This window comes from Xyrauchen texanus, chromosome 15 (genome assembly GCF_025860055.1).
Source record: "Xyrauchen texanus isolate HMW12.3.18 chromosome 15, RBS_HiC_50CHRs, whole genome shotgun sequence".
Lineage (NCBI taxonomy): Eukaryota > Metazoa > Chordata > Actinopteri > Cypriniformes > Catostomidae > Xyrauchen > Xyrauchen texanus.
The window spans coordinates 24,675,850-24,696,330 of record NC_068290.1 but is presented as its reverse complement, the minus strand read 5'-3'; the positions used below and the strand labels follow the sequence as shown (position 1 = coordinate 24,696,330).

Here is a 20,481-nt window from a genome sequence, read left to right as displayed (position 1 = left end):
TGTAATGGAAATGAAACTGACTACTGTGGGACACGATATTTGTCATGAGCATCAATCCAATGAACAGCATCTTTAGGGACAGCCAATTGACTATAAATAACTCTGTGATGATGATGTTGCTGGATAACTAATGTAAACATCACTTGGTCATGTCTGGACACTAATTAAACCACACATTGTTCATTCAATAATACATATTTTATTACTATATCTGACCAAGCAGACAACTGTTGATGATTATTTACAGTCTGAGTAAATTTAGATGGTGAACTCTTAATATTGTATTTTCTTTAATATTGTATTCTAAAATGCTTAATCCATGCTAATTTAGAGGTTTGGGGTGCATTTTAACAGTTGTTATTGTGATAGTATAATAGTGACAATGTTGTAATAAAAGAATAATACATGTAATTTGCAGATATGAATTCTAAACAAGATAATTCATCGTTAACACATAATCTCATAGGAGTCATAAGATATTTGCCACAGCATTATTTGACACCAATTTTTTGTCTTATTTACTGATATGCTTTACTCGTTCACACAAGATACACTTGATAATCATATATCCTGTATGCCCTTTTCTGTTTTACATACATTTCTGCAAAAAACCTCTCTTTTAAAATGGAAAAGGACCAACAATTCTACACATACTCTGCAAGACACAGAATATTTCCATTCATATTGACAATAACAATAATGATGTTGAAGGTGCAGTGACCATACAAACCCCTACAGATGCAGATGATCATAAAAACAGGATAAACCAGAAATTGAACTATACGCTGTAACAGACTTCAGATATATGAACTGTGCATTGAATGAAAAAGCCACAGTTTAAAAATGAAGTATTTGCAAGGAAGATCAGTATTCCAGAAGTACATTTAAAAAAAAAATGGGAAAGAAAAAAAAATATATAAAAGTTTCACCTTAGCGATTCCTTCACCTTTGTCCATTTAAATCCACAGTCATACTTCCTCCTTCATACAAATAGGAAGGCATAGAGTAAGAAAATGTCCCCAATGTATCCACAACTCTCGTCTATTTCACAAGTTTTTCAGTTTTAAAGTTTTGTCCCTTGCTCTATGGGATTTCTCATGAGTTCAGGCGTTCCACCTGAATGGCAGATGCCTCCCAAGTAATGCAGAGGTCTTTGTGAGGGGAGATGTCTGATACATTGACAGTTTTATACTGTACATCTGCAGAAGTTACTGGTTTATAATGGTTCCGGTCAAATATACATGGCACAACAGCCTGCTGGGTGAAGGTGTTGCTCCTCTCAGCCCTGTCTCCCGCTGAGCCTCCTCCTCCAGCATGGCCGGGGCTATTTGACCCGGGTGGAGCTAGAACCGCATGTTTACGCATGTGTTTCATCAGATACATCTCCTAGAGGCAGAACCAGGGCAGACAAAAAGAGAGATACACATAAAGATCATTTTGAGATAAAAAGATAGTATATTGGGAATGCTGCAAGTTTTAAATAGGGTGTAAGATTAGGTACTAAAAGGCAGTACCGATGTATAAGTATGGTTGCATATACCACAGGAGTACATCTTAGCGTGCTTGACTGTGTGAGTAGACAGATGTACTTCCAGGCTGGATGCGTCTACATAACCACGGTTACAATGTTGACACTTATATGGCTTGTCCTTGTTGTGCTGACGCCGATGAGACTGCAAATGATTAAGACAAAGACATTATACAAACTGTGAATTCATTTACATTAGCACAGTAGAGCCTAGTAAAAGTAACACTATAATTTAAAACCTGAATTAACAACTAATTTACCACCAAAAGCTCTGTGTAAGGATTCAAGGATGAGCAAGGAGGTGGCGGGACCCGGCTTGACAATCCACGTGAAACTTTAATAACACATATACACTTTTCAGTGTCACACAATAGGACTTTTCAGCCATAAAATTCAACACACAGACATGTCAGGTTTGCTTTTTAGCAGTCCCCAACAGATACAAACACATTGCCACGTCCACACACAGTCAGCTCTGTGCGTCTCACTCTCTCTCTCTCTCTCGTCTGCTGCTGTCTCACCCCCTCAAATACTCCCGCCGCCCTTGACTGGTATGCGAGACCGGGGTGGCACACAGGTGGGGCTCATTCACCACCTATCTTCCCAGCCTCGCTCTGCCCAGATGTCGCTTGGCCCCGCCCTGCTCACCACACTCTTCTTGACAAATTTAAACAGAGACCTTATTTACAGTTGATATAGAGTTGTTTAAGGTGATCCGATAACAGATCGCTGGTTGCACCTAGTAGTGAGATATATCTTCTGTGATCACTTCGCCCTGGATTTTGAAGGGAGGATCTCATATTTCATGACTAAAAACATCACATACTATGTCATGGTAATGCGTGGGGGGAATTTACTTCACATTAGTTCTGTGAAGACTTGTAAATGTTATGCATGCGTTTTTTCCTCAAATTTCCAGATTGAACAGTTTTATTTTAAGGTTGTACATAACTGGAAAAGTTAAAATGCCCTGGTTTTAGCATAGTGAAAGATTTACATATTACTAGGTGGTCCTTCACTGTTGTCCAGAAAGCATCAGGATGTTTAACAGTACAATGTTCAATGATCAAATCACAGAACATTTTGCACCCTGTTTGCACCTGAATTAACTGCTGCCCACTTGTGATCGGATCACCTGAGATGGATCTTCATACCAGGTGTTAACAGGGTCTGAGACAGATTTCCTTTTCTTACCCGCAGGTTAGAGAGCTGAGTGAAAGACTTCTCGCAACCTGGTTGTGTACATTTGTATGGCCTGTCTCCTGTGTGGATCCTGAATAGAGAAATAACTTATAAGTCAAGAAGCAAAAGATGAAAAGAAAACAACGTAGTATGATTAAGAAGATAGTCTAACAGATGTCAATGAACTTAAATAAAAATAAAAAACAGACATGACCTGTGAAGTACCTGTGGTGTTGCTGTAAGTGGCTGAGTTGTCGGAAGGTCTTTTGGCAGAAATTACAAGTGTAAGGCTTCACTCCTGTGTGTATTCGTACATGCTGAGCCAGATAACTTGTGTTGGAAAATGATTTTGTGCAATGAGGACACTTATAAGCTTTAGATTCTGTGTGGTTTCTGTTAAGTGGGAAAGAAAGAAGGAAACAAGGGAGGAAAGAAAGGAAGGATGGAAGGAAACAAGGGAGGAAAGACAGGAAGGATGGAAGGGAAAAATGGATGAAAGAGGGAGGAGGAGAAAGAAGGAAATGGAGGAAAAGAAAGAATGGAGGAAATAAAGAAAGGAAAAGAGGAAAGGGAGGTAAGGAAGAAGGAAAGAAAGAGGGGAGGGAAGGAAGGAGGACAGAGGTGTGGGTGGGGAGGGAAGGAAGAAGAAAGTGCAGGAAGAAAGGCAGGCAGGAAGAAAAAGAAGAATGAAGGGCAGGAGGAAGGAGGAATGAAAGGAAGAGAAGAAAGGAGGAAAGAAAGGACAGAAGGCAGGAAAGGAAAGAAAGGAGGAGCAAAGGAAAGAAGAAAAGGGAGGAAAGAAAAGAAGGGAAAAGAAAAGGAAGGAAGGAAAGGAAAGAAGGGAAGAAGAAAAGGAAGCAAGGAAAGGAAGGAGGAAAGGAAAGAAGGGAAGGTAAAGAAGAAGGAAAGGAAAGAAGGAATGGAGTGTAGGGATGAAAGGAAATAACAAAAGAAACATAGTTACACAATGGATGATTTAATAATTAAGAGAACTCATGATTAATTAACATCAGCTGTACAAATATGTGACAAGACAATATTTAAACATTTTCTCTACAGTGCCTCTTTCGGCTGACCTTTTTTAGGCGGCTGTGACTTTCTCGCTTGGCTGGGAAGGAGGAAGCGGGAGCCAGGTGAACAATCCAACACTTTTAGTCACACTTTTCAGCATTACAAACATGGTTGGCATTTCAGCCCAATAACTAAACACACATACACAACAGCATTGCTTTTCAGCATGCTGTCACATACACACTCGGCTTTGTGCGTCTCTCTCCTCGTCTGCCACTGTCTCCTCTCCTTAAATACCCTGTCACTCCTCACTGGAACACGAGACAGGCGTGAAGCACAGGTGAAACTCATTCACCGATCATCTCCCCCAGCCTCACTCTGCCCAGACACCGCTCGCCCCCCCCACCCAGACAGTGGCCCCTATTAGTATCGCCACCAAATGCTCAAAATCGTGGTAAGCGTCTGAGGTATCAATATTTGAGTAAGTCACAGACAGGGCAGATCAGTCTTTCAACAATATTTGCAATAAATTCTCACAGGAACTCTGTGTGCTGCAGTGCTCAATCCCATGTCCAAGTGAGTTCAGGAGTGGATGAAACCTTTGTGACCTCCATTTCAGAGAGAGGCAAAACCACATAAAATTTTGGCAAAGTTATATGATCATAATGCAGTGTCAAAGAGAGCTGAACTCTCAATGACAGCCGCAATTTCAGTTCAATAATTCAAGGGTTTGAGTGTGTGTCTCTTTCTCTCTCGCTATGTGTGTGTGTGTCAAACCCCCCACAAAGTGGTGTAAAAGTTTGTGTAGTCTGCAGTAATAAAAAATACGCCAGAAGATAAATTAATTATACAAAGAGAGGTGGAAAAGGAAGGAGAGATATAGAGGATAAAAAATGTTCTAGCAATTATTCCTCCTACTGAGAGAACTATATTCAATGTGCAATCTGCCCACTTCATATGGCGACATCAGCTATAACCACCTTCGCCATTATAAATACTGTGGTATATAATTACACAGTCCATTACACATAAAGTTTTACATATCAGCAAGTTGTTAGCAGAGTATGTTGCCATAGCAACAAGCAGGAGAGGATCCTCCATCCGACATGAACATTAGAACCACTAAAGTGGTGTACAGGAAAATGTTTGCTCAAAATGTGCTTGGTGGACCTTAATGGAATGGAACAGAAAGCAGGATGCTGAGGCTCAAGAAATACCACCCAGACTACTCGCTGGTTATCAATGAAGTGGTAAATAATCACCCTGACCCTAAAGGCTGATGTATACTTCTGCATCAAGCCTGCACTGTAGGTTACGGCATAGCCTGACGTGCACCTCTCCAAAAATGTATCTGCACCTCACGTCGACGAAGACTAGGGCAGCACAATTTGGGGAAAATGTCATATTGCGATTATTGAGTTTAATATTGCGATATGCGATATAATAAACAAATGGTAACATGAGTCAACTTGCTTGGTTATCAAGGAAAATGCACAAATAGATTACTGATAATGCTGAAATTTTTATTTTTCAACTCAAACATACAAACTAGCAACAACAACAACTATAAATGCAGTGTTTTCAAATTAAAATATTTTTACAAAATTAAATAATATCTTTGCATTACTGCAAACTTGTTATTTTCTCAATATTGCACCTAAATAAATGAACAATAAATAAGAACATACAAATTTTCAAGAAAATAAGATTGTCCAAACAAACAGGGACATTTAAGCAGGATGTAACATACTTTCTATAAACTCTTTTGAAAAGGAAACTGGATATAAAAGTGTGGTTCACTCAATCAAACCACTAAAACTGTTGTTGTTGTGTATAATATATATATATATATTATATATACACACACACACACATTTTATTGTTGTTGTAATTTTAGTGTTATTTTTCACATAAGATTGACTTATCATGATGATGACGTTGCGAACTGCAGATAGCGAGGGTGAGAGATGAGCGTCTCCGTGTTAGAGTGCGCATCACCAAGCGGAACTTTATATCTCTCCCGGTCTCGACTCCCGCTCAGATTGGGTCTCTTCCGCGACTGGTTGAAGCAGCTCTAACCGCACAGAGAAGGACAGTTTTGGAGTTGTGCTTATTTACATGTCACGCTCCCGTATTATATTAACTTTAATTATTGATGAAATAAAGACATATCGTCAAGCTGTGATCTGTGTTTCTGTGTTATTTGTTCTGACCACCAGTTCAGTGTCGGTCTGCTCGGCATCTATCTCCACGCTGAACACAGAAAACTCACATGACATGACCGCACGTGCCACTCCCTAAACTGAGACTGACTGGTCATCTTTTTATTAGTGGTGTAGAAAATGGGCAAACAGCTCTCAGAGAGAATGGGCTGTCACGTCCACACATTAACTTATTTGTTTAATAAAATCGCAGCATTTGCCGTCATATAATCGCACAGGCTGACATCACGATTAATCGTACAGCACTAACGCAGACGACAACAACTGTGATTGGTTCGCTGTGTTACCAGAGACTGGCCACAGCATGAAAAGAAATTATCTGTGGTAGCGTTGCATTTTCTCCAATATTATTTTATCTCCATCTCCACTGATCAGTGATTGTGTCACATTGTGTTTGGACCCGTTTAATTTTTTTGTGAGCATCTGCTGTTTTTATATTCTGTTTTATATGAAAAAGTCAATGGAAAACTGTTTACATCTAATAAACTCATATTCTACTCGAGAATCTGTATGATGTTTTGACCGTATAATTATCCGTATGGAGTAAATAATCATATTTCTTAAGTCATGAAAACAGAACACTTCTAATTTGTCAGCAGATTAAAAAACTCTTAACACTTGTTAAGAGTTGGTATATATATATATATAGATCAGTGCTCTATTCTGTTTATGTAAACGTATGTACTCTTTAAGTGAAAATGATTGTGCAAAACAGCAGTAATTGAACTAAATCCAACCTCAACTGTAAACGACAGATGTATCCTCAAGTGAAGAACAAGTGTAATGTAATTGCTACACATCATATTGGACCGCTTTCTATTTAAGTACAAGTGACAGGTTTCTCTTCAAGAACAAAAGTTGCTAAACGTTCTGACAGTCTCTCCTGTCAGAAAGCTCATCAAGAACATAAGATGCTGCACTGAACAGTCTCTCACTCTCTGTGCTGGTGCTTGGGCAGATAAATACCTGTGCGCAATCCGCGCAAGCAAAGGAAAGCGGTCTTTGTTTATGCGACCGTAGTCAAGGGGATTGTCGCTTCTGGCGTAGTTCAGCTATACGTCTCATGTTGTGTTGTAGCTGCGCTAGTTGTGACATTTTCCAGTAGAATCTCTTGCTGTATTCTGTATATATATATATATCTTGAAAGTTCTGCTGAATAAACACTGCAGATCGCAAATTTGATGTCCTTATCAGAAACTTTGAAGAATTTCCACACCGCTGACATGATCGGCCTTTGTTTGGTAGCGCTGTGATAAGGGCTAGATCGATCCAGATTGAAATCTGAGCACTGAGGGCGGGCGAGGAGGTATATATTTTCGGCTCATATTTTCGGCCTTTTTTCTCTTTCGGCCGAAAACCGAAAGTGCTGAAAGTGCCATTTTCGGCCGAAAATTTTCGGCGGCCGAAATTTCGGTGCATCCCTATAAATAATATTTTATTAATAAACTTAAACAAAAGACAAAACACACACACACAACTGACATGTCCGTAAACTATCTCTCTCTCTCGCACCACCGTCTGCCATCGGCCTTTATCCCTCTCGGAGGCTTAATTAGCCTGATAAGGGACTGGGTGTGTATAATCACAACCCGGCCACGCTCTCTGCCCTGCCACAGGAGTGTAGATTGATGTGAAAATGAAATACATACTTTAAAGCAAAAGGCTGCAACAAAACAAAATGTGAAAAAATAAATGGTCTAAATACTTTCTGAATGCACTGTAACAGCACAAAGGAAACATTAACTATGTTTGAGCACATAAATAATCAAATGCAAAAGGTTACAATTGTCTTTTTAAATATATTATAATTTTTTACAGTATATTTTAAGGTAAATGCCTGTTTACCAATTAACAATTTTGTTAATCACAGTGCACGGTTAAATTTGGTACTGGATCTTTAATGCTGTGGGGCGGTTTTTCTGCCAGAGGTCCTGGACATCTTGTTTGGATACATGGCATCACAGACTCTATCAATTACCAACAGATAAAAAATCTAAACCTGGCTGCCACTGCCAGAAAGCTTAAATTGGGCCCTGGTTGAATCTTCCAGCAGGACAATGATCCAAAACAAACATAAAAATCAACACAATAATGGTTCATTAACCACAAAATCAAGGTTCTGCCATAGCCATCCCAGTCCCCTGACCTGAACCCCATAGAACATTTGTGGGGTGAACTGAAGAGGAGAGTACACAACATGGAGCTCTGAATTTGAAGGATCTGGAGAGATTCTGTATGAAGGAATGGTCTCAGATCCCTTGCCAGATGTTCTCCAACATCATTAGGCATTATAAGAGTAGACTCATGGCTGTTATTTTTGTACAGGTAGGTTGCAAAAATTACTGAATAAAAGGGTGCCAATAATTATGGCCAATGCATTTTGGAGAAAAATATTTATTTAATAATTAGATATTTCCCCTGTTTCAATTGTTTTACTTCAATTAAAGGTTAGAGTTTTGTGATTTTTTTAAATTAAATATCAAAAGGATAAACAATGCAGATTTTTTTCACAGCCTTCTTTGCTCATATTTACCAAGGGTGCCAATATTTTGGCCACCACTGTATATATTATGTACAAGTCTGTTCCCCCTATGTTTCCACTCAGGTTAGTGTCGAAGTCTGTTCCCTCTATGTTTCCACTCAGGTTAGTGTCGAAGTCTGTTCCCTCTATGTTTCCACTCAGGTTAGTGTCGAAGTCTGTTCCCCCTATGTTTCCACTCAGGTTAGTGTCGAAGTCTGTTCCCCCTATGTTTCTTCTTAGATTAGTGTCGAATACTGTTCCCCCTATGTTTCGCCTTAGGTTAGCGTCGAAGTCTGTTCCCCCTATGTTTCATGTTCCCCCTATGTTTAAGCAACAAAAAAACAAGAGCCACAAAAGCTGAAGAAATGCATCTTCTCTTCAGAGTTGAAAGTTGACAGCGTCTTTTAAAAGCATGACAGAGAGATGACAACAGTCAAAGAGTCTGTGTAGTACATAATAATTCAAAATATTCCAGATGGGTCCCCTTCCGTGTTCAGGAGTAGTCAGGCCTCAGATAGTAGGCCTTTTGTCCTTCTCTTCATCTCTGTTCATGAGCAAAGTGAGCACCAGTGGGCGGAGCCATGGGTACGATGATTATAAAATAGGCGTTGATGTTGTTACTGTAGAGGCCGTCTTGAATTAATGAGTACCCCAAGAGACGCACGTTCTGCAAGTGTCACAGAAGTAGAGAACGGACGTTTTGCCTGCTTGGTTTCAATAAATCCTTTTATTGCATTGGGGATTAAGTTATGAGTTTTTGAATTTTTCTGTATATTTTAGTAGAATGACCTCTTATATGTCAAAATATCAAGGAAAATGTAATTCCTCATTACAAGGAATTACATTTCTTTAATCTCTGTAATAAACACATTTTTTGTGTTTGTAAGAAACACATTTCTATTTACATTTATGGAAGATTAATTATCCATTAATTGAAATGGTCAGAAAATAAACCTAAATTTAATCTATTTCTGATAGAACAGCAATGTTATTTTAAGATGGTAAAGCTTTGTAAAAATAATAAAGCAAAAAAGATTTATTAGAATTTGTATCTAACTTAACAGATTAATTATCTTTTTATTTTAAAGCCCGTCTTTTATTTATTTTATTACTATTATTAACCTACTTTTGTGTTTTTGTTATTTTTGGTTTGTTTTTGTAGGTTTGCATTGTACCTGAACATGTTTAACAAAATAACCAATGTTGCCTCACACAAGTCATTCATTTTTTTAATGAGGCACAACGCACACTGTTCACTCAGTTACAAAAAAATCTAATGCACACTGCCATGGGAATTGGGGTCCAGTAAAGTCAAAGCGCACTTCTGCCAACGCCGTGATAATGTAATTTTTCTTGCGAACTCGCAGACGCAGCGAGTATAAACCAGGCTTCAGAGTGCCACCAGTGGTTATGCATTTGATGTAAATATATCAACTTAATATAAAAGTGAAAAATAAAAAAATAAAAACAAATGTAAATCCTGAAATGTCACTTAATAAATATAGAAAAGTATTAGATACTTTGTAACGGTGTTGTGGTGGATTCTTCATCCTAGGGACGTATTCATTTTCTGTTTTTTAGAGACTTCTAGATTTTGCGCTACATAGCGTATTATAGGAACGGCGTATTCACAATGTAAGAAGAATGTGAAAGAAAGGGCTCGCACCCATTTAAGATGTCTTTCTAAAAGTAAATCTCTGTAGTGCATCTGCTTCATCTAACTACTGCAGACCTAATTTTATTATATTTATACTGCTGATTAATCTCTTATATACATATGATGCGTTTGAAAATAGGTGATTAAAAAAGCGCTTTATTTTTACCAGGGATCAGTGCTTTCATCACACTACACAGTTTAGATGGGAAAAATCTTCACAATACATGACTGGATTAATTAAATAAATAAGGCTTTTATTAACAAGGTTTTTCTTCTTCTAATGAATTGTCAGTGTGTTGGTAATATCTTGCAGTGTTGTTTTTTCATCAACAATGTTTTAATGAAAATTGTTAAAATTATCCTCATGATCCCATCTTTGTTAATGGAATTAAACGACACCTCAAACATTTTGTCAGTAATTTAGTTGACAAGTTTAACACTGCCTTCTGGACATGTATTCAGTGCAGAAATTTTACTGATATTGTTATTGACTGCAGGCATTTCGGCAAATCAAAAACCCTATTTACAAGCATGGTCCATCAATAGTGAAAGGAGAAACAAGAGGCAAGAAAAAAAAAAGCAAAAAAAAAAAAAAAGAGATGAAACAAGCAGGAGTGTGAGAGAGGAGATCAATGGAGAATAATCCAGAAGGAAATCGTAGACTCTGTCACTATAATAGAAAGATTAGAGGAAAAGGCCAGACACACGAGTGTATAGGGCAATGAGATAGACAAGAGCGTGTGAAGGAGAGAGAGCGACAGAGAAGTGTGTGCAGCCGAGGTGGCAAATGCTGCTGAGCAGAAAACACACTTTCTACTAAAGCACAGCAAACAAACACACAGACACACTCTTTGCAACAGCCTCGAAAGCTGTCTACCAGGAGGGCCATGCACTTCTGCAGTATGAAGTATAACGTGGCTTAGGAATCCCTGCCTCTATCTTTGCCTCTTCTATTAAATTGTATGACACTGTGTGTATGTGGAGCCAGGTTCCCACTGAGAGGCCTTACCTGTATGTTTTTCCACCGTCTTTCCCAGTATGTACTTCTTCTGGGGAGAGACTGAAGGGGTTGGCAGAATGATGCTGGAGAGGGAAAAAAGAGAGAATACATGTAGGACAAACACAAGTGTTTTCAATACCATTAATTTTAACTATATTAAATGACTGACGTAGGTATACATTTTCTGATGCATGGACAGACCCCTGGTTTAAAGGGATAGTTCACCCAAAAATGCACTTGGGTAAATTTGGCCATTCGTCAACGCCTGACTGGAAGCGATCTTTTATAGTTAAAATGTTCTTAAATATTGTTCTTTTTCACACACAAATTGACCAATTCACTTTAAAAGACATTAATGTTAATGCTGGTTGGATTACTTTTATGCTGACTACCTGTGCTTTTTGGACCTACAAATACAGTCAGGTCCATAAATATTGGGAAATCGACACAATTCCAATCTTTTTGGCTCTATACACCACCACAATGGAAATGAAATGAAACGAACAAGATGTGCTTTAACTGCAGACTTTCAGCTTTAATTTGAGGGTATTTACATCCAAATCAGGTGAACGGTGTAGGAATTACAACAGTTTGTATATGTGCCTCCCACTTTTTAAGGGCCTCATCATCATCCTCTCCCATTCTAAGGACCTGCTGAGCCTGGATCTTTTTCTACAAATCTTCAAAAGTGTTTTGCAGAAGAAAGAAGGTCATACACATCTTAGTTGGCATGAGGGTGAGTAAATTATCAGAGAATTAAAATTTTTGGGTGAACTATTCCTTTAATGTATAACTCCATAAAGCTCTCAATGCACAGTTTTTATACCTGTTCTGCAAAACCCAAAATCAAGGGATCTATCCCAGTAGGTGAGCCAACAAACGGGAGCGTTGATTTCTTCTTTCTTCCCCTTTTTGAAGGTAATGGTATGATAACCGGTGAGCATGGCACTGATTCTTTATTCTTGTCTGGTGGAGTCATCAAAAGTAAAATGCTTTGATTATGTGCTAGTCAAGACTGACGAAACAATAAAAAATATCTGTCAGACCTACAGTACACTCTATCGTATAACAACATATAAGCATATATACTGAAGATATTCCAATAATTATTGTGTGATAATGGTAAGCAGTGTAGACAGAGATGTGGGCAGAGTTCTAACGGGGACATATGAGGTTCGTGTAAAAGGATCTATCTGTATGTAAAATAATGTGCATTACCTGTATGGACTGTTATCATGGTGGTGGACGGATGGGACTGGGCAGAGGACACTGGAGACACCAGGGTGACCAAACCCGCTAGACAGAGTGAGAAAATGATGGAAGACTGTGAGTGAGAGTGAAAAAGAGTGCAAACGAGTCCAAACAGGTGAAAGAATGAGAAATGAAGAACCTGAGAGTTCCCTGTAACCATTTAACATCAACCACACATACAGTACCTGCTGTCATGATGCCCGTAGATTGCATCGGCACCACTGTGATACTGTGTGAGGCCTGGGACGCTTGTGCCTGTTCCTGTTTCAGTGTCTGTCTCCCTGCTGTGGTATCCATGGCACCCCCGGCAACGGCCACCACTGCTGTGGCTGGATAGTGGGCAGGGCCATATGAGTAGATGGGGCTTTTATCATGACCAAGCTGCTCCTTGACGTTATTGAGAAATACAGCATTCTCAATCTAAATGGAAAACACAGAGTTGTGTTGACATCTGTAATATTATGCATGGTTATGCAAACTTATGCAGAGTCTGATTTTACTCCCTGGTTTCATATGTTGTGAATCAGTATATCATGAACACAAATTCTGGCACTAGCAAGTGCACATACTGTACTACAGACAGTTGAAGTGCGTATAGTGTGCTTACCTGTCCCTGCACAGGAGACCAGAAGTATGAGTTAAAATGGGAATCCTCCATCACCCCTGACACAAGAAAGTAAATATTTTAATGCAACTTTTGACATTTTGATGTGATGGAGCAAGAGGTTAAAGGGATAGTTCGCCTTGCCCTCATTCCATCCCATATGTGTATGACTTTCTTTCTTCTGCAGAACACAAACAAATATTTTTTGAATAAAGTCTCAGCTCTGTTGGTCATTACAATGCAAGTGAATGGTGACCAAAACTTTGAAGCTCCAAAAATCACATAAAGGCCACATAGCTAAAAGTAATCCATATGACTCCAGTGGCTAAATCCATCTCATCAGAAATGATATGATAAGTGGTGGTGAGATTCAAATCAATATTTACCACAAATCTCTACTTTCACTTTCAGATGTGAAAGTGAAACTAAACAGGCACCACATGTGACATTTAAATGTGAATTTGAAAGTGGAGATTTATAGTAAAAAAGGATTTAAATATTGATTTAGTTTCTAACCCACATCTATTATATTCTTTTGAAGATATGGATTTAACCACTGCAGATTTATTGATTACTTTTATATGCTTTTTGGACCTTCAGATTTCTGGACACCGTTCACTTGCATCTAAAGGACCAACAGGGCTGAGATATTCTTCTAAAAATCTTAATTTGTGTTCTGCAGAAAAATGAAAGTCATACATATCTGGGATGGCATGAGGGTGAGTAAATAATGAGAGAATTTTCATTTTTGGGTAAACTAACTCTTTTAGGAAAGGGATAGTGTTAGAGTCAAGACAATATCCAGTGGTGCATTTAACAACACTTCAGAAATTAAATATACAATTTACTAATAACCAATATCAATATATCTGTATGTGTAATATATAATGAATAGGACTAAATGCTAAAACAGGACAGCATAATCTTCTTTCATGGAGGAAATATAATTAATGCATGAATAGCATATATCAATCATTGTTAATTTATGGCCAACACGATAAAAAACTGCAACCTAACCATAGATGACTACTACAGTCATCTATGGTTAGGTTGCAGTTTTTTATCGGTTATTGATCCTCGATCAATCATCAAATCAAGAGTCCCTGTTTCCATGTTTTTACAAATTACTGTTTTGCTTTATTAATGTAAACACGTTGCATGGTAGAGTTGGGTTTATGATCAACATTTTCAAACATCCCATTATATCTTATATATAAAAAAAAATATGTTATTTACAGACTATAATAACGAATGCGGACCAGCAGTCCACTACATGAGGTGAGATGCCCCTTGCACTCACTCTATGTCTGCTTAGTAAAAAGGCGAGAGAAAAAAAGACAGGAGAGAGAGAGAGAGGAAATAATGAGAGAGAGAGAGAGAGAGAGAGAGAGAGAGAGAGAGAGAGAGAGAGAGAGAGAGAGAGAGAGAGAGAGAGCACGGGGGGGACGGGACGTAGACTCTGGGACTAAGGCTGTTTTACGCAGACTTCCGGCAAATGAGTGTCGGCTATCGGACGATAGCAGCGCCAGAGGATTACATCAAGTGTCACAAAACAAGGTTCAAAGTAAAAAATAAAGAGCGATTACCAGATCCGAAGACTTTGTCTTCTCTCGCGGGGGATTTCCTTAGATTGGGATAGTTTGTGAAGTCTTTCCGAAAGCCCCAGTTTGAAGAAATGTAATTAGTTTTTTTTCCTCCCTTGTGTTTTTCTTTCTTTCTATTTTTTTCTTTCTTACGGAGTTGGCCGAACTGTCTACACAGCACTTCCGCTCGAACGATGTAATTTCCGCCCAGTGAAGTTTTTTACGTAACATATAATAGGGGAATACATATACATAAATCATGTGCAGCTTTTAATATCCATGTACATCATACAACTTACTTCTGACTTATAGCAACTAAATACAACTATGAATCTCTATCAATAATATTTTTCTACAGCAAAGACGTCTTATCAGCTCGTCCAGTGAAGTCAAACATAAGAACACCAGCAAAATAATAATAATAATAATAATTTATAATATTTGAAGGACCAAAAATGGTTTTATATAATAGAACCCCTAATATTTTACATTTCCGTTGTGTTATCATATGTAAATACAAAGTTTGAAGCCTGTAATACCATGTATTCTCATAGATTTTTAATGCATTGTTACAAAGTTTGAATGCCATTTAAAAACAGCTGTAGTACTAAACCGCATTTTTGGCCAATGTTTGCTTGTTAAAATGAGATGGGCTTTCATTCACAGAGCTGTATGCGGCGTTTGAATTTGATTTATAGATGTGGAGCCACATTCAAGGTCAGCATTCTCAACTCAGTGGCAAAATACGCCATTACAGAAACGATATCTACAATAATGCTGACGGGGAGTAGACGTTATTTTAAAGATAAAATAGATAGAAATTGCTACCATAAATCCACGAGATGTCGCCAGAGATATTAAGACACATTTCCTTTAGATGAGGTCATTCTATAGCTGTCAATTTCCGGTTGATGAGGTCTGAGAACACGTCGACGTACATACAGAATCCGCGATTGTTCTACTGGAGTAGTGCACCCCTTGTTTACAGTATCAACCTGGGGCTGAATTTAGTGTATATACAATCATCTATGAAAGCATGCGAGTCTAATCAAGAGCATTAGTGACTACACGAAGAATCGCTTCATTTTGACAATACATCGGGCATTGGGGTTGTGTTATAAGCTGAAGTCAGATGGGGGAGGTGAGGAAACTCCAAAAGAAGTTAAGGCAAATTGAGAACTTGGAGATCAAAGTTTCACTCACTCCAGAAGAAAAAATAAAGGTACAGAATTATCCTGCTCTTCTTCTCTCACATGGGCTATTTGTGTATTCTTATTGCATTCCATCAGAGCATACTAATTACCATATGTTCAAAGTACATCTCATCTCTTCAGTTCAGCTGAGGACCTCCTGGTCTGATATAATCAGCAGGTCAATGGATCCTTCTTCTTAGTCAAGACAGTGAACATATAACATGATCACAATTATTCAGAGATGGCTAAGTAACAGGAATTCCATCTTTTCAAAGCTGGCTAATGAATTCTGCTAAACCATAATGGTGATGTTGTCTTTCTGACTATGTTTAATTATACCATGCAATGAAGTACCACCACTGTCACTCTCTGTAGGTCTTAAAGAAGGCGGAGCTTCGTTTCAGATTGGCTGAGCTTCTGCTGCAGCTTTCTGGCCCCCAGCAAACTGAAGGCATTGTGGGAAAAGAGGAGGATAAAATGAAAAGACAAGTGTAAGAATGAGCGACTAGGTGGGGAAGGAGAAAGCGAGACAGTCAAAGCTTGCCCAAGATTTAACTCTAGTTATCGGCCCGTGGCTAGTCCTCTCTGCTGTCTAGCCAGTATTGATTCATCATGTTTGTTTAAAAAGTAAATCCTTGAACTCCCACCCTCCTGTCTTACATATTATTATTATTTAATAATATACATGTTACAACAAAGCTATATGCAAGACAGGCATGTGATTAACACCGATGGGCTGGCATGCGAATTATAAAGAAAGATCTTTTGTTTTAAGGATTTTTGCTTGATGGTATGTTTGTTATTTTTCATGATAGGGAGAAGGTCACAGAGCAACATGTTTCTCAGCCTCCTGCACTGAAGATAGCACGAGAGGAGAGAAGAGAGAATGAAGATGTGAATGGAGGCAATACAGGTGGTGGAAGAGAAACGCATGAATCTCCAGTCAACTCCAGTAAAGAGGAACAAGAAGGTCAAATGTTCACACAGACAATTACAGTAACTCACACAGATTAATTACAAGCCTGCATGCCTTTCACAAATTTTGCCTGATTTATAGTCTCATTCTGATGGTTTAATTTATCTGCATTTACCAGAGAAAAAAGAAATGACCACAATTTAAATAATCCTCATAGAGCAGAGGTGCCCAAACGTTTTCCTACGAAGGGCCAAAAAGTAAACTTGATTGAGGGCCATCAAGAATATCTCTGCTCTGTATGTCCATAATACAATGGGGTCTGAAACATTGAAGCTCCAAAAAGCACATAAAGGCAGCATAAAAGTAATCCATAAGTGGTTTAATCCATGTCTTCTGAAGCGATCTTGTCAGTTTTGGATGAGAACAGACCAGACTCCTTTTTCGCTGTACATCTTGCCATTGCAGTCTATTGGCATGGTCATGATTTCAAGAGAACATTGCATTCTAATATTCAGGGCCTGAAATTCATTCTGAAAATATTTTTACCTTATTATTTTCTAGGCTTTCAAATGCTTTCATTTAAACAATTATAAAAAAATTTAAATGTCATGTTTCAATAATTACAAAATTCTGTGATCTCTAAATTGCAAAATGTGCATTTTTAATAAAAAATTTTTTTCTCATTCACACATTTCCAAATATTTTGGCTATTGAATTAACAGCCTACAATATCAAATGCACCGACACAGAGTAGATTACATAATTTCTCCAGATTTGGAATGAGGAACGTATATAAAACTTAGCAACACCTTCAAACCAATTTAATAAAACAAATAACAGTATTCAGATAAATGATTCGTACACCAAAAGTGGTTAATGTTCTGTAAATTATTATTATATCATTAGTTATGTTTTATTTAACACAACCAGATATTATTTTTGTCAAAGCTACACTGTCACTTTTTTTTTCTAAAAAACAACAAATTGTTATTTATGAGAAAGTGCAATAAAAATCCATCTACCAAACCATGTCTTTACCCAAATACACTTTGATAAACCTATAAGAATGATTCATATTTTAGAGCTGTTGGGACATATTTTGCGGGAAATTGCATACATAGTTTATTCGCCCGTGCGTGTTGATATCAGATCAGTACACAAAGAAAAGAAGCTCCGGCTACTGTAGCTCGTGTGTGGGAGTAGCGTGAAGCTGAAAGTTTGTTGTCACAGCGAACGAGAAAAATTTACCATGGATCATTAAAAACAACAAACCTCTAGGGAATCACCTGTTGTAAAAACAAAGAAACCCCGAACAGAGCAGAGACTACAAGCACAAAGGGAAAGTGACAGAGTCCGTAATAAAACCCGAATCAACATCAGCTTGGCTTTTCAGAGGTGGCGACAACTCAGAGATCTGAAAGGATATAAAAGCAACCCAAAGATGGCTTTTGTCTTACTCAACAGATAAGATATTTTATTGATATGGTTTATGTAGAGTTGTTGACCACTGGTTGGTAAGTATATAAATAAATTAGTATAAATCTATAAATTAGTTACTACCGTGGTCTATTTGGCCAGAATATCCTGCAGTTATAAAAACTTTACAACATTTGACCATATCAGACTAGCAATCCTTATGTCTAATGTTAACAACTTTTGTAACGTCATTTATTTAAAAACATCAATGTTAACAATAAGTTAAATCAACAGCATAAGATATGGCACTAACCCTATTTATTTGTCTATTTGCTCTGATGTCTTGTAACCTTGTGTACATAAGTACCTCAAACCACATTAATTCGCACAGAGGAGCAGAGCCTAAGCATGACTAATGTCATTACCATAACAATGTTCTTCCTCAAGGCATGTGTAGTTTAATTTTTTAACCGCTAGAGGGCCAAAAGTTACATAGTGTAGCGTTAATGTTATTATTATTATTTTTATAATTTTTTTTATCCCATTTTCTCCCAATTTGGAATGCCCAATTCCCCTTACTTAGTAGGTCATCGTGGTGGTGCGGATACTCACCTCAATCCGGGTGGTGGAGTACAAGTCTCAGTTGCCTCTTATCAGGGTTTCCGTTGTCCGGTAATTACCGGACATTGGCCGGTAAAAAAATTAAATGTCCGACAAAATTAAATCTCTCCGGTCAAATTGTCCGATTAAAATTGCCTAATAATCCCATCCCCCTAACACAATCTGAATTTGAGAATAAGCCTAAAATGTATAAAGCAAAAATACACCGATCTCTTGCTATGTTATAAAGGAACAGGCTCTATCGTTTGAAAGTTATGAAACAACATCGCATGCTGCATTTCAAATAAAGCGCACGCCTAAAACGGCTGCAATATAGACCTAAACTATGGAACGCCAAAAGGGTCAAATTTCACCACTAACGAAACGTCTTTCATTCTCAAAATGCCGGTGTTTACGGCGTTTAAGACGAAAAGACGCCACAAAGTACGGCGTTCTGTGATACAAACGCCGCAAATTACGGCGTTTACAAAGCAAAATGCCGTCATTATCGGCGTTATTTTTAATCCAGCCAATGACGCCGTTTCTGACGCCGCAGGCCATCCATAGTGCGCCGTAATTTGCGGCGTTTCTGTCTGACAAAGATGGCGTAAAAAGCGGTGTTTTGTATAATATTACAATCAGCCCCTCCCTTTTCTTCAAAGTTCAGCCCATCTAATGAAGCAAATGGAAAGATATGTAGTAGATTGTCGAACTGAATGATCGGGTTCTGTTTTTCTAACGACATATTTTTTATTTCTTCATTGGGCACGTGTATCCCCCTTTTTCCTTTATCATATGTGGGTATGATTTTAGCCTCTGTTTACATTCATGTCTGTGAAATACATTAGATTACACAGGAAACTTACTACCTCCATTAGGACGTTGGTCTGTGTGCACAGAAAGCAGAGTCGTTTTGCTCTTATAGTGACAGGGGTTCGACTCCAAGGTCCGACCGTATTTTTATCTCCGCTTCTTTTCTTTTGTATTGGTCTGTTGGTGTATGTCTTTTAAATTTCGGAAGGCTACCCTATAGCTGACAACTGATTGAGTAGGAATGACAGCAGCAACTGTTTTAAGCCCGCTTACAGTGGCTGCTGTGGGTCCCTTTATTGCTGATTATAGCTAATGATGTAGATGGGCAGATGCTTCACGATATAGTCCATTTCGCTTTTTAAGATCATAAGACTCTGGAGTTTTAGCAGTTCCCAGGATACACGAAAGGAGGTAGAGCCTTCCTAAACGATTGAACTATTAAAACAAGAGATGACGCGCCAGCCCAAGCGCGGACTACCGCTGCTCTTCACCATCATACAAGATAGGCAGGCTATTTCACATATAAATTATTTATTATCACGCTGCCATTGCCTTAAAATAGACATTCATATTGCTAACGGTGAATAATAGGCTATATTTTGTACTACCATGTTCATTCTGATGTCATATATTATAACGATTATATGACGGTTTTATATTTTTTTTATTTTACGCTTTGCTGCCACATATTATTTTCTCGTAATAACGAGATCATATGTCGTTAAAACGACATCTTTTTCTCGTGATAACAAGATGTTATGTCGTTGAAACTACATATTTTCTCGGCCTTACAAGGACATGTGTCATGTAGGCTATAAAATATGCCTTATTATCCACATAAAATGTAGCCTATCACGCCTTTATCACACTTCTTATCACACTTTTGACCCCAGGCAAAATTAATAAATGAGGCCCTTTTTAAAAATATACCTATTTTATATAGGCCTATACGTTTTTTTTTTTATATATAATATATTATATATT

The 20,481-nt window shown here is 38.1% G+C and overlaps 2 protein-coding genes across 2 annotated transcripts in view; one reads left to right on the top strand and one right to left on the bottom strand.

The window, feature by feature from the left end:
• Positions 1 to 201: 201 nt before the first annotated feature.
• On the bottom strand, positions 202 to 14,733 carry LOC127655562 (zinc finger protein 384-like). The gene is made up of 10 exons (XM_052143457.1): positions 14,563 to 14,733; positions 12,980 to 13,035; positions 12,558 to 12,792; positions 12,340 to 12,417; positions 11,948 to 12,087; positions 11,131 to 11,204; positions 2,936 to 3,103; positions 2,723 to 2,801; positions 1,515 to 1,673; positions 202 to 1,386 (listed from the first exon to the last, which is right to left on the bottom strand). The coding sequence occupies exons 2-10, from the start codon at positions 13,028 to 13,030 to the stop codon at positions 1,096 to 1,098; spliced, it is 1,275 nt and encodes a 424-aa protein (XP_051999417.1). The 5' UTR covers positions 13,031 to 13,035; positions 14,563 to 14,733; the 3' UTR covers positions 202 to 1,095.
• Positions 14,734 to 15,466: 733 nt separating this feature from the next.
• si:ch211-154o6.3 (uncharacterized protein LOC563854 homolog) overlaps positions 15,467 to 20,481 on the top strand; it is a 28,693-nt gene continuing 23,678 nt past the window's right edge. The window contains exons 1-3 of the mRNA XM_052143456.1: positions 15,467 to 15,781; positions 16,128 to 16,243; positions 16,568 to 16,722. Coding sequence (XP_051999416.1) covers positions 15,692 to 15,781; positions 16,128 to 16,243; positions 16,568 to 16,722 — 361 coding nt within the window. The 5' untranslated portion in view covers positions 15,467 to 15,691. The remainder of the gene's footprint in view (positions 15,782 to 16,127; positions 16,244 to 16,567; positions 16,723 to 20,481) is intronic.

Coding starts and splice junctions, on each gene's coding strand:
- LOC127655562 (XM_052143457.1), bottom strand. CDS start 13,030: ATGGAGGATTCCCATTTTAACTCATACTTCTGGTCTCCTGTGCAGGGA. Junction 12,418..12,557: donor TACGGGCATCATGACAGCAG/GTACTGTATGTG, acceptor CACTCTGTCTAG/CGGGTTTGGTCACCCTGGTG. Junction 12,088..12,339: donor CATGATAACAGTCCATACAG/GTAATGCACATT, acceptor TGACTCCACCAG/ACAAGAATAAAGAATCAGTG.